The 13,851-nt window shown below is 44.4% G+C and overlaps 1 protein-coding gene across 1 annotated transcript; it reads right to left on the bottom strand.

Moving 5' to 3' along the window:
- Positions 1 to 4,835: 4,835 nt before the first annotated feature.
- On the bottom strand, positions 4,836 to 13,604 carry LOC128835641 (complement receptor type 2-like). Its single transcript, XM_054025223.1, has 6 exons — positions 13,421 to 13,604; positions 10,876 to 10,969; positions 8,114 to 8,199; positions 6,247 to 6,441; positions 5,028 to 5,211; positions 4,836 to 4,911 (listed from the first exon to the last, which is right to left on the bottom strand). Exons 1-6 carry the CDS (start codon positions 13,497 to 13,499, stop codon positions 4,836 to 4,838), a joined length of 714 nt encoding a protein of 237 aa, XP_053881198.1. The 5' UTR covers positions 13,500 to 13,604.
- Between the last annotated feature and the right edge of the window lie 247 nt (positions 13,605 to 13,851).

Here is a 13,851-nt window from a genome sequence, read left to right as displayed (position 1 = left end):
TAGTGTTTCCTAATATCCAACTTAAACCTCCCCCACTGCAATTTGAGACCATTGCTCCTTGTTCTGTCATTTGCCACCACTGAACAGCAGAGCTCCATCCTCTTCGGATCCCCCCCTCCCCTTGAGGTAGTTGAAGGCTGCTATCAAATCCCCCTTCACTCTTCTCTTCTGCAGACTAAACAAGCCCAGTTCCCTCAGCCTCTCCTCGTAAGTCACGTGTCCCAGCCCCTAATCATTTTTGTTGCCCTCTGCTGGTCTCTCTCAAATTTGTCCACATCCTTTCTGTAGTGGGGGGCCCAAAACTGGATGCAATACTCCAGATGTGGCCTCACCAGTGCCCAATAGAGGAGAATAATCACTTCCCTCAATCTGCTGGCAATGCTCCTACTAATGCAGCCCAATATGCCGTTAGCCTTCTTGGCAACAAGTCACACTACTGACTCATATCCAGCTTCTTGTCCACTGTAATCCTTTTCTGCAGAACTGCTGCTTCACCAGTCAGTCCCCAGCCTGTAGCGGTGCATGGGATTCTTCCTTCCTAAGTGCAGGCTTCTGCACTTGTCCTTGCTGAACCTCATCAGATTTCTTTTGGCCCAATCCTCCAATTTGTCTAGGTCACTCTGGACCCTATCCGTACCCTCCAGCGTATCTACCTCTCCCCCCAGCTTAGTGTCATCTGCGAACTTGCTGAGGGTGCAATTCACCCCATCATTCAGATCATTAATGAAGATGTTGAACAAAACCAGCCCCAGGACCAACCCCTGGGGCACTCCGCTTGACACCAGCTGCTAATTAGACATCAAGCCGTTGATCACTACCCGTTGAGCCCGACAATCTAGCCAGCTTTTTATCCACTTTATTAATCCATTCATCCAATCCATACTACTTAAACTTGCTGGCAAGAATACTGTGGGAGACTGTCAAAAGCTTTGCTAAAGTCAAGATATATTTTGTCCACTGCTTTCCCCATACCCACAGAGCCAGTTATCTCATCACAGAAGGCAATCACCCTTCTATAATGGCTATAAAGAACCCTTTATCTTCTTAATCTCCAATGCAGTTTCAGCTAGCCTTCCACAAACTCTACTAAACAGTCCATATTTGGATGTTCCCTCGGACTGGTTTCATTGCTTATTTTGACTAAGCAAGTAAGCATCCCAAACAGCTAGTTGTTTGAGAGTTTGTGCAGACAGAACAATATATAGGTGGGGAAATAGTTACTCAACTGTGCTGTAACTGTTCAAGACGTGTCGCACAGGTTTATTCCATGATAAGTGTGCACATGCCTCAGACACTTGAGCCAGAGAATTTTCTGTAGGGATGCCAGTCAGTATACCATGGAGTTGGGGCTCAGAGTCAATGTAAAGTGGGATTGTAGGAAACACCTTCCCAAAGGCTGCACCATCAGTAGAAGCTGTCGTGATGGCATAATGCTTGGTGAAAGTATGAACTGAGAAACAAGAAGCAGCTCTGCACATGTCCAACACAGGGATATTCCTTAAAAAGGGCTATTGAGGGGGCTTGTGCTCTTATGGAGTGCGCTGAAACCTTTGAAGGTGGTATGGATTTAGCAGCATCCTAACACATGAATATGCAGGTCGTAATCCAGCTGGGAAGGTTGGGGCTAAAACCACCTGCCCCATCATCCTTTCTGCCAGGGCCGGCTCCAGGCACCAGCCTGGCAAGCAGGTGCTTGGGGCAGCCACTCCAGAGAGGGGCGGCAAGTCCAGCTATTCGGCAGCAATTCGGCAGACGGTCCCTCACCCCCGCTCGGAGCAAAGGACCTCTCGCCAAATTGCCGCCACAGATCGCGATCGCGGCTTTTTTTTTTTTTTTCTGGCTGCTGGGGGTGGCCCAAACCCTGGAGCCAGCCCTGCTTTCTGCTTAAGCAAAAGATGTGGCATCTTATCCAAATAAAAGGCAAGTCAATAGTCTGGAGCTTCTGCATCTTTGTGATGGTTAAGCTTGGGAAATGACACGGGCAAATAAATCGCCTGATGGAGGCAGAAAGGAGATGCCCCCAGTTTCTGACAAAAGTGGTAAGGTCCTAGAGAAAAACAGCATGATTTGAAAAGATGATCTAGGGAGAGTGACAAGGGCCTGCAGCTCCCAAAACCTCCTAGCTGATAATATGACCACTAAGGCGGTCACCTTAGCTTAAAGTTTTATAAATAAGCAGCAGGCTAAAGACTCAAAGGGCAGATACATCAATACTAATACCAGATTCAAATCCAAACCACTGGAATAAGTATCCTAAAACATCCAAAATTCTAGTAGTACACAGGAGATATTTCCTTGTCAAAACCATACTGGAAAAGGACTCCATTTCATACGGTAAGTGGATCTGGTGGATGGTTTCCTATTGTTCAATACAAAGTTCTGGTTGAGAGAGTTCAGATGCAAGAGGCTGTAGAAGTAAATACAGCACATTGGATGGTCCCTGGGAGCAGAAATGCATCCGTGAGAGATCCCAGACCGTAACTCACTCTGGAACAGAACTGATGGCACTTCCTTAGTTCTGCAGCGCATGGGGAACTTCCATGGTGGACCTAAGACGGGAATATTGATCTCTCTCAGTTTTCAGAGACCATTTGTGATCCATCCTGATTGATCTGGTAAGGAGTTCTGCCAGGGAATTCTGTATCCCAAGAAGATGGGACGTGTTGAATGCTACTGCATTCTGGACACAAATTCCAAAGACTGACTTCTTTCTAGAATTGCTGGGTGACCCCGGCATACCCTTGTTCGTTTAGGTAAAAGCCTGCCGTGGTGTTCTCCAATAGGACTTAAACCATCTTGCCTTTGATATAGGGTAGGAATACTGACATGCTCTGAAGATTGCCTCAAGTTCCAGGACATTTATATGTAGGGAGAACTCTTGAATCCACCAAAGTCTTAGAGCGGTGTGTGTCTAAGTGTGTGTGTCTAAAAGTCTGGCCGGGGTAGATAGGCTGTTGCCAATTAAGAATCTCCCCCAAGAACACTATTCTTTGCACCGGAGAAAGGATAGATTCACTCTTGGTCATCAAGAGGCCCAAGATGTCAAAGAGCAGCTGGATCCGTCTTAGGTTGTCTGAAATAGCCTCAAATCAACCAGTTGTCCAAATACAGCAATATCTGGAAATTGATTCTCCTGAGGCAGGCCAATGCATTCATGCATGCATGCAACTGCTATGCATTTTGTAAAGACCCTGGGGGCTGAAGACAGGCCAAAAGGAAGGACTGAAAAACTGGTAGTGTTTGCCTCCAACTATAAATGTGAGGAATCTGCTTTGACCAGTGTGGCTAGACAAATGGAACAGATATCCTGTAAGTTAAAAGCAAGATACTAGTCAGGATCTAGGGGAAGCATGCTCGAAGCCAGGAAACAGTGTGAAACTTCATTTTCTTTATGAAGTTGTTCAGCTTTCACAGATCTAAGACAGGCTCTCTCTTCACCTGCTTCCATAGCCATGCCTGTGAAAAGATCAAGAATACGTCCTCAAAAGGAGTGGGAGAGACTCAAGGCCTTCTATATATTGAAGGCAACCAATGAAAACTTGGGATTGAGAGGTGAGAAGAAATTATCAGTTAGCCATGGTGGTGTGGTAACAGGAGCAGTCACGGGAGACAGAGTGAGACCAGTGCTTGTGCCCCCAGTACCTATGGAGGAACTGGAAGCTAGCAGAGTAATGGCGGTCTTTTCGTTGATCAGACCTAGGCAAATATTGCCAGGGCCAATTGTACCAGAGATGGTATCAAGGCCAGTGCCCAGGCAAGCATTGAGGATAGGACCAGTGCAGCAACCTGCACAGCAGTCTGGAGGAACAGAGAATCTGGCACCAACTAGCACAGGAGATCTTAAGCTGCAGCATATGCTTCTAATGTCTTCAGTACCAACAATGTTGATTGAACCTCTGGGAGCAGCCGTGCCAAAGTGGAGGTAATTCCTAGCCCAAAATAATAGACGTACTGGTCTCAACAGTACAGTGGTTGGTACTGGAGTCACCAACTCTCTGGGCTGTAGGTCTCATAACAGTAACAGAGAACTTTGAGCCAGGGCAGATCGCAAAGGACTCATCATAAGGAAGTCCAGCAACCTCACCTCTACACCTCTGGGTCCTCTTTTTGAAGGCCCTACATATCTGGCACTTTTCTCTGATATGACCCCCTCCCAGTCACTTCAAGTGCTGGGAAGGTGAATAAATAACAGGTAGTGCTACCCTGCCAATGCAACAGTGCATAAAACTGGGTGACTTCTGCATGCTAACACTCCAGTTCTGAGCAACTGCCTGGATGAGAAACCAAGAAAATGTTTAAGAAAATAATCCTAACAGGTCAGTGAGTGCTACAAATTCATTTAGAGGAAAAATCCTGTGCGCAGAGCTCACTGGAGACTGACTACTTACCATAGGCAGTGAGAAATAGCTGATGGGAGCTAAGGCAGCTTGGTAGGGCAATGAGGCAGCTCAGGGCACATGCATGGCTCCAATAGGTCCCATTTCATTGTTGTTCGAATGCATCACTAACCTCAGGTGGGAGCTGCTAAACCTCTCCTGAATGCATCACCCTATGGGCCCTCATGAGGAAAGTTACACATGCTCACAGCCCAGGACAGCTAGTAAGCTGTTTCAAGTGCATTTGAGAAGAGGATGCAAGGAAGGGTATAAGAATAAATAGGTTGTGCTCTAAAACCTGAGGGAGAACACTGCTTATAGTAGCGATTGTGAATGACAAAATTCCAGAACTTAGAGATGAAATGTACTGTGTGAAATTCACACTTCCATTTTCAGTCTTGTAGAAACTACATGCTAAATGTCTGGAAGCTTTAAATAGCCAAAAGTTCTTCCAACACATCAGAAGTATCTTTTGTTCCTCCTGGAGGGGAAGTTGTAGGTGTAGTAGGTGTTGTAGGTGTAGTATGTGTTATGCCTATGACAAAAAAGGGACACAGACACTCAAATTTTACATCATTCTAACATGGCTACTCAAAAGCAATAAGCTTCCTAAACATTAGCAAATAAAAGACTCAACACAACTGCTTATACTTACGTATACAGCTGGGCAAAGATGGAACCCATGAATTGTTAGCTTCACATTTAACTGAACTGCTACCAATCATAGTGTAGCCAGAATCACATTCAAATATTACGGTATTTCCATATGAATAGTCAGGTCCAAACCCAGATTGCTTTTTTCCATTTTTGACTTCTGGCTCTGGACACTTGACCACTGAAAATTAAAAGTACCAGCATAAGAATGTTTTGCACAGGAAGCATTTAGTGGGAGGGTGTGTGTGTGTGTAGGGGAACCTAGAAAAAGCCTCGATACTTGACTTCAGCAAATATAAAAATGTATTTTAAAATAAAGTTACACAACTTTCAATCTTTCCCTTTAAAAAGATGTTAGCCATACAGTTGGGTACTGTGCTTTATGTAGACTATCAGGCCCATCTCTTATCTCCCCCACCCCCCTCCAGTGAACTACATCAGGAATTTGGGTCAAGCTATAAGTGATCTACATACAATGACATTCTGGAGCTGAACTTCCCCGCTTTTGGGAGACTTAATATTAAAGTAGCGAGGTGCCCAACCTGCCTAATGCCTCTGAAAAAGCCTCCATCCCAGCTGTTAGGCTGGGTAACTCAGCAAGAATAAAACCAAGTTGTTGCAGCTGCTTGAATACCAAGTACATAAATGCATTGTTAGCTAAATGCAATAGTGTGCGTGAGCACTGCCGTCGCCCAACTGAGGATTGTACAATGACCTTTATTTCCCCCTGCTAAGAACTTTATATGTGATATGAACTCACAGAGGCCTGAGCCTTCACCTGTCAAGGAGCCCTCCGCAAAGAGTTCTGAAAAATATGGTTTCCAAACAATCCTGCTTGTAAGGCTCTCTCTCTCTCGCCTTCCCCTTTAGCACTGAGTAGTAGGGCACTGGCATAAACTCTTAAACTAAGGTTTTGCTTTTATCTCCACCTAAAATCAACTGTTTGTGACATGAGAATTAACTGCAATCTTGGAACACTGAAGAGAGACAAAAAATACAGGATGGATTACAGGCAAAACTGTTTCCAGGAATGATTTATGAAGTGTCCGTCATTCTTTAGTTTTCCAACAGTAACTAGATTTCATGATATGTATTCAGGGGGACTAAGCACTAACTGAATTTCCTCAGGTTTAAGGGTTTACTTAGCAATCAAAATATAGCTTTTCCTGGGAGGAGATAGTAGAATAAGAAGGGGATAAAAACAGATGCTACTAACCTTTGCATTCAGGGGCAGGCCCACTCCACTCTCCATTGACATTATCTTTTGTTGTACAATGAATGGAGGCCTCTCCAATAAGAGAGAAGCCCTGGTCACATTTGTAAGTTACTGCTGAGCCATAGGGAAACTCTTGTTCACTCTGACCAGTATGGGATCCATTGGTGACATCAGGAGGTGGAGGACAAGGTATTGCTGAAGCAAAGAATGTCAACATGAAAATTAAAGTTTACACTGAAGGTGAACTGAAGGGAGTCTTCACTAAAAGAAGTCTCATATCCCTTCCAAAAGCTATGTAGTCATTTGGAAGGGTACTTAACATTGCATTTTAACATTTGAAGCAAGACCCCTTTCAGATTCTGAAGGTTTTTCTGCTTCTAGGCTTGACCCAACCCAGTACGACCATTGCTCAAGGAGCATGCTCCATAAAACACCAGCTCTGGAAGAAGACCTTAACAGACCATGCCCCTTCCCAACGTTAGCCTCAGGGAGCCAGAACTACTTCCCCGCCATCTCTAGAGGTAGTGTCGTTCCACCAGCAGAAAACTAAGCTAGGACATTGCTTGTAGCAGCAGCTGATTCCAGACTGGACCATCAGCAGCATGATTGACAGACCAAGCCCAGAAAGCATCCAAGAGATCAAATTAAGGTAGAGGCAATTTAATTGTGATTCACTCCCAAAGAGCCTCAGATTTCAAGTGGATAGTCAGATTTAGGAAGGGTCAAGACTTTTTGAAGTCATTTTCATGCCTTTTACTTAGGGCTTGGCTACACTTGCAGATGTAGAGCGCCAGGAGTTAAACCGGCCCTCAGAGACAGCAGCAGGGAAAGCGCTGCCATGTGTTCACACTGTCAAGTGCAAGCGCAGTAGCGTGGCCACATTAGCAGCTCTTGCAACGCCACAGAGAGCAGTGCATTGTGGTAGCTATCCCAGTGTGAAAGTGAATGCAGCGTGCTTTTCAAGTGTGGGGGAGAGGGGAGTGTGACAGGGAGTGTGTTGTGTGTATGTGGAGGGAGAGACTGTGTTTTGGGGGACAGAGAGTGTGTCAGCATGCTGTCTTGTAAGTTTGGACAGCGGCAAGGGGAAGGAGGAAAACCCTGACATCAGCCCCCACCCCCAGCGCCTCTCTCTCACACGCGCGCACACACACACACACACACACACACACACACACCTGCCTCCGCAGCAGGAACATTCCACAGTAATGTTTTGCTGTGTGTCCTGGAGCAGATAAGCATGCCGGCTGTCAGAAATGGAGCTTTGAAAGGGGATATCCACATGCCTGCAGCTGAGTTCAAAACAATGACAAGAGTGGCCACTTGACTTCAATGGATTTTGGGACATTTCCGGAGGCCAATCAGAGCGCAGTAATGCAACATGTCCTCCACACTGACAGCCTGGCATTTCAGCCAGGGTGCAGCAAGCTCTATGCTTCTTGTGGAGGTGGATTACCAGGGGTGCTCCAGCTGCGGAGTCCAGGTGCTATAAGTGCCTTGCCAGTGTGGACACCTCAGGAGTGAGGGCACCCGAGGCTGATTTAATGCGCTCTAACTTGCAAGCGTAGACAAGGCTTTAGTGAACAGCAGGATTACACAGATACAATAGCGAAGAGGAGTCATGAGGCCTGTTGGACTATGCACATGAAACAGTGCCAGGTGAACAATCTAAAAGGGACTTAGATAGATAGATATATTAGATTCTGTAGGAGTCATCCAAACACCATGGTGAATCACAGTATAATTTCATTCCTCCCTGCAACTCAACTGTCATTTGGATTAAATGCCAAAGTAAGAACAGAGGAAAGCACCAGCTATGTTGCATCATCTCCAGATGTGAACCATTCTTAAAACCATTGGATTAGTTTACCTTCGCAAAGTGGAAGCTCCTTATCCCAATCAACTCCATTTCCCACAACCACACATTTGGCAGAAGTTGGTCCATTTAATCTGTACCTAAAGAAAGAAAAAGGGTTCAAGTTTGTTACTCATGTAAGCAAAGAGCTAGTTAACCATCCAGAAAGATAGAACATGGTTTCTTTCTGCCAGTAGGTGGAGACAAACCATTGAAAAGGGGACACATCTAACACCATAGGACCAAGGAACACTAGGGCTATGTCTACACTTGCCATTTAAAGGGCAAAATGTCCCTTTTTTGTGGTGAAACTTCTAAGTTTCACCACAAAAAGAAAACCACCTTTACGAGAGACAGACAGTTCTTTCCACTGTTTTTTGTGCTGTTATGAAAGTGAAGATACCTGTGTAAACACCTTTTGGCCTCCGGAGGATATCCCACAGTTCCAAAAGTGACCACTGTGGCCAGCATCTCCACTGCTCTGATGCCAGGTTAACGGATGTTAGCCCCTCCCTCTATAAGCCCCAGGAAGTTTGAAACTCCCTTTCCTTGTAGATGTGGCGGGAAAGCAGCCAGACAGCCTGGGGGTGGGGGTGGGGTTAAAAAATGCTATGAAAGGAACAAGGAAGTAATGGGGCTGCTGGGATATGAAGCAGGGTAGCACGGGGCACTGAGCAAGGACCCAGAATGCCTTCTGCTCACACCCCCATCCCATCAGACCTATCGAGAGACATGCACTGTGGGATAGCTGCCCTACAGCACTGCTCTCATCCTTGATGAAGTGCTGCTAGTATAAACACTAAGGCCATGTCTACACTACACATCTATAATAGGTACAACTACCTTGATCAGGGGTGTGAAAAATCCATACCCTTGAGTGACATTTATACTGCCCTAAACTCCCCACGTAAACAGCACTATGTCGACAGGAGAACTCCCGCCAACATAGCTACTGCCTCTTGGAGAGATGGATTAACTATGCTGACAGGAGAGACTCTCCCATCAGTATAGGAGCAGCTTTATGTACAACAGTAGAGCTGCGCTGCTGTACGTGAAGGCCAGGCCCTGTGTAGTTAAAGGCAATAAAGAGCTACAAACCAGAGGATATAGATCCCAAAAGCGTTAGCAAGAGAGAGTCCTCGCTTCTGGGCTATGCTCATCAGATGCTTGGGAATACTTGTTAATCCTCGGCAAAGGGGAACAAATTACCCCTCTTCTAAATTAGAGATTTTTGCACTCCCATCTCCAGTAGGTGACAGAAGGCCCTACCACCTCTGCTACAGAACTCTTCAAATACTCAGAAAACTAGTTATTTTACTGCTCACTGCTCACAGTGCTTTGACATGGAAAAAGGGTTTGGACTTGCTGAGTAGGAAGCTGTCTCACATACGATGTTTCTAACATGTAGGAGGACGTGTTGGAGCCGCTGACATTCTGCACCTTAGAATTACTCTGCTTTTCTCTGCATAAGAACTAAAAACCTCTTCTCTGCCCTGTTGTGTCAGGCTGGCTCAGCTGAAGCAGCTCTTGTTACGTTTTCTCCTACTTTTACCAATGCTGCCCCTGCTGGGCAGCCAGAAGCACTGCATCTCCAAGCCAATTCCCTGCAGCAGTCAGGCAGGGATTCCCCCACGCAATGTATTCTGAGTTGGTTTCTTTTATCTCCTTCCTTTGAAGGGTCAGGGATGGCCATGGCTGAAGATGGGACACTGGATGGGAATGGCCAGGACTCTGAGGTGGCATCAAGGACTCTCACCTCAGTGCTTGGCGGCTTGCTGGTTCTTGCTCACATGCTCAGGCTCTAGTATGTGGGGTCCTTAAGAAATTTCCCCCCAGGTCAGATTGGCAGTGACAATGGGTTTTTTTTTTTTTTTTTTGGGCCTTCCTCTATAGAATGTGAGTGCAGGTCACTTGCCAGGATTATCTCAATCTGTCTCACTTCAACATTTCCCTGCCACGACAGAGGCCCGAGGAATTTCTGCACCTCAGGCCCTCCTAGTCTCTGCCCATGGCACATAATTGCTTAAGCACCCGAGCGCTGTAGTATTTTAGAGTAGTTTTGGTTGAGTTTAGTATGTGGGTCCCTGGGAAGCGTTGGTGCCCTGTGACATACAGGACGTCAGACTGGATGATCTGGTGGTCTCTTCTGGCCTTAAGCTTTAAGACCTCAAAAATCCAAAACACACCTGCTCAGTGCAATGAAGCCACAAGTTATTTTTGATTCCCCAAGGCTTGGCCACATAACCCATATGAACAAAAGCAACAACTGCACTTGAGGCTATCCTGGGTAATACTGACATCTATAAGGGAGGGACAGACAAATATTTGCTATGGTAGAGCAGGAAGAGGTCTGCTTCTACCTGGTGTGGCATTTTATGGGCAATATTCTGCCACTAGCTCCCAGCACCCAGACAGAAACCCGTGTAACAAGGGAGAGATGGCACAGGTCAGTAAGTGCCACATGACCCCTGAGGTGGGACTCAATCTCATAACCCAATCCCTGCTAGATGATCTCCTGAAGACTCTAGGCTGGGATTTTAGACTCCCATCTCCCACAGAGAGTTTGGTGCCCATCTCCCACCTCCTTCAACTCCTTTGAAAATCACGGGTGTAATTCTTAACAAGGGCCCAGCCCATGGCTACAGATTAATAGCACACCACTCACTTATGTTCTTGAAGTTAAGCAGGCTTTCTACTCATTTTGCCAGACTTCACCAGCAGTTTTACACCAGTCTAAAGTTCTGTTAATTAGTCAAAAGAAACAACTAGCCACTCACCCTTCATTACAGGAGAAGTTTGCTGTTGCACCAAACCGGAGATCCGTGAAATGAACCCTGCCATTTTCTAGTTCTAGTTGTTTACATGGTCTTCCTAGAAGAGAACAAAGTTAATATTAGTGTTACTTCATATTACCTTAATGGGAGAAAGGGGATATGCTAACTTGTACTCGTAACATAGCAAATTTCATGGCAGATCAAAGCCAATGACCATAGAGTCCAATCTCTGTCCTGTACGACAATGGCTACAGAGGAAAGCTTACAACCCACATTATAGATAATTTTCTAACGTGCCCTTGGGAAGTGGGGAGACGTGGAAGCGGGATGATGCTTCCTAATCCCACACAGACAGTGGTTGCCTTATATCCTGAATCAAGAGATTTAAGATCCCCTTGCAGATTTAGTACAAATGCAAATATTCATATTGTACATGTTAAGACCCAGATCCTGAAAACTCATATGCATAACCCTATTCATGTGGGTAGGCCCATTGACCTGAACTGGCAGCAATTACAAATAAAAAGCAACATAATACATGGGAAAAAGGACAGATGGCATAAGTTATGAAATGTAAAAATTGATATGGGGTTCCAAACACACCAGTGAAAGTAACAACTGGCATGGTTACAGACAATAAGGAGAAGGTTTTGAAGTTCTTTAGGAACAAAAGAAATCCTACTGTAAGAGAATGTACACATGTCCACCCCCTGGAGAATGCTGTAATAATCTTTGTACAAAGTATGCCTTGTGAGGTACTTGAAAATTTATAGTTTACTGGTCAATGTTGTCCTGATAAAATACAGGGAAATATTATAACGTCATATGCACTGTTGCCATGCATGCAAACCACAGCACAAGTTGGCAAATTGGTCTGTCTCAAATGAATGTGTGCTCTTCTTAATTTGCATTTAAGTAGTAAGCGGGAAGAAAAAAAAAAAAAAAATGAGGAAAAGCAGCAGGGAAGATATTTCCCTATAGACTTTTTGTCAGCTGGGAATGTTTTCCAAGGGGCAGGATTGACACTATAAAAAAGAAGGGAGGAACACTCCAAGGCACCCCTCCTCCCTCTCACTCTGGGTACCTGGCATTGGCCACTGTTGGTAGACAGGATACTGGGCTGGATGGATCTTTGGTCTGACCCAGTACGGCCATTCTTACGTTCTTATTATACTGTATCCATGCAAAGTGCTAACTTTATGACTGCACTGGGGAAAGAAAATTCTCAATGCAGACAAGGTATGTATAAATTGTGACCTATTTATTAAGGCCTGATCAATTCAGCAAAACAAGTCCCGCTGAAGTCACTGGGATTGAAGAATGCTTTGCTGAATCAGCCCCCGCCCTTGATAAATATAAATAAAGTATTTCCTCAAACCAGCAGGCTGGAGTAGGTGACCCTAAGGCTATTCAAGAAAGTTCCATTAGTATTAAATCATAATTTAAAACATATGCAGAAGAAGGCAGAGTTAAGGTTCATCAGCATCGAACTGTATATATCCTAACTAGTTTCTGTAGTATTGCATTTACTAGGGACTTCTGCATAGCATATAGCATATATAGTCTTGAGATGAGGAAACTTGCAAAAAATCTTTTTGTACACTTAACAATGAAGCCAAGAGAAGTATTCTCTAAGTTTAGTTATGAATTAGTATTTTGACCAAGTTTGTAACACACATTATTCAATACTGGGTTTACTTTTAGTACAGTGAATTCAGTAGGGCTAAATTCTATATTTCGTTATCAGGATAGAGCAACAATTTTTCAAACAAACAAACAAACCAAACAAAAACACAAGACCGACACTTACCACACCAAAGTGTTTTACTTTATTGCAGTATTTGTGATGCTCCCTATACTAATCAACAGGAAATACTATGAACACGATGAATTTAACCGCACCAAGTTGTAGCTGTCCAGTGTTCTGTGGCACCCATTTTAATGAAGTTAAAAGATGTGACATGGTAAGAACAAAGGTCATTAGGGAAACTAAAGAGGGTTAAAGCTTAGATGTCCTTTATTTTAGGCCTCCATTTAAAGCTGACCCGCATAGGCAGAGTATCAAATTCCAGTAACTTCACTGGTGTGCACTGAACGCCTCCCAGTCACAGGACCATTATGTGGACAATGGGGTCTCTAGTAGAGAAGAACAGCACTATTCTTAAGTTTAGATCTACTACTACATAACAAGACGATGTTCTAGAAAGGCAGGTATTCAGCACACGGCCTAAAAACCAGAAAGAAATGTGGTAAACCTATTCCTCAATAGAATTAAGAGGAGAGCATTCATCATGGAAGGCTGAAGATACTGGAATTTTGTATTTTAGCTGCTCTTAAAGCAGTCTACACATATTAGGGAAGCATTCTGCCTTTTTTTTTTTAATACAGTCAACTACAAATAACAAAGAACTGTCCAAAATGTATTTAGAAAGTGTTTATGGATACCAGTGTCGAACTGTGAACCACTTACCCAATAGAAGAGAGATTCCTAACTGTGTCAAGATGGCTTGCACATCAATTGAAATGGAAAAGCAATGAAGATACTCACCTACACAAAACTCAGGGTCTACTGACCATGTTGAATTTGCAAGACATGTTACATAAGGAGACTTTCCAGAGCCAAACATGTATCCTGGGCGACAGGAGTATTTCAGTTTGGTTCCAACAGGATAGGAATTGTTCACTGGCCCAGACAGCTCAGCAAAACTCAATCTTGGAGGAGAACCACAAATGCCTAGCAATAGGGACAGACAAGGAAGGGGAAAAGTTAACTACGAAGGATATTCAGTAGTCTGTTGTAACAGAATACTCCTTTTTGAGACGCCACAAATGATTTTACTGGGGACAATTTGGATGTACTTGTTTTCATTACAGCCTTGAAGCTAGTTCACTGAATGGCCTTGATACAAAACTGCTGTACATTCAAATTTTACATCATTTACCATGTATCCCTCACCCTGAGCATGTCTGGTAACGTAA

Source organism: Malaclemys terrapin, chromosome 4, assembly GCF_027887155.1.
Source record: "Malaclemys terrapin pileata isolate rMalTer1 chromosome 4, rMalTer1.hap1, whole genome shotgun sequence".
In the NCBI taxonomy this organism is placed as follows: Eukaryota; Metazoa; Chordata; order Testudines; family Emydidae; genus Malaclemys; species Malaclemys terrapin.
The sequence above is the reverse complement of the archived record's forward strand: the minus strand, read 5'-3'. Positions and strand labels throughout refer to the sequence as shown.

Excerpts from the sequence above, each read along its gene's own strand:
- LOC128835641 (XM_054025223.1), bottom strand. The coding sequence starts at position 13,499 with ATGTTTGGCTCTGGAAAGTCTCCTTATGTAACATGTCTTGCAAATTCA. Across the intron at positions 6,442-8,113 it reads GGAGCTTCCACTTTGCGAAG|CAATACCTTGTCCTCCACCT; the intron begins GTAAACTAATCC and ends TCTTTGCTTCAG. Across the intron at positions 5,212-6,246 it reads GCCTGCCCCTGAATGCAAAG|TGGTCAAGTGTCCAGAGCCA; the intron begins GTTAGTAGCATC and ends TTTAATTTTCAG.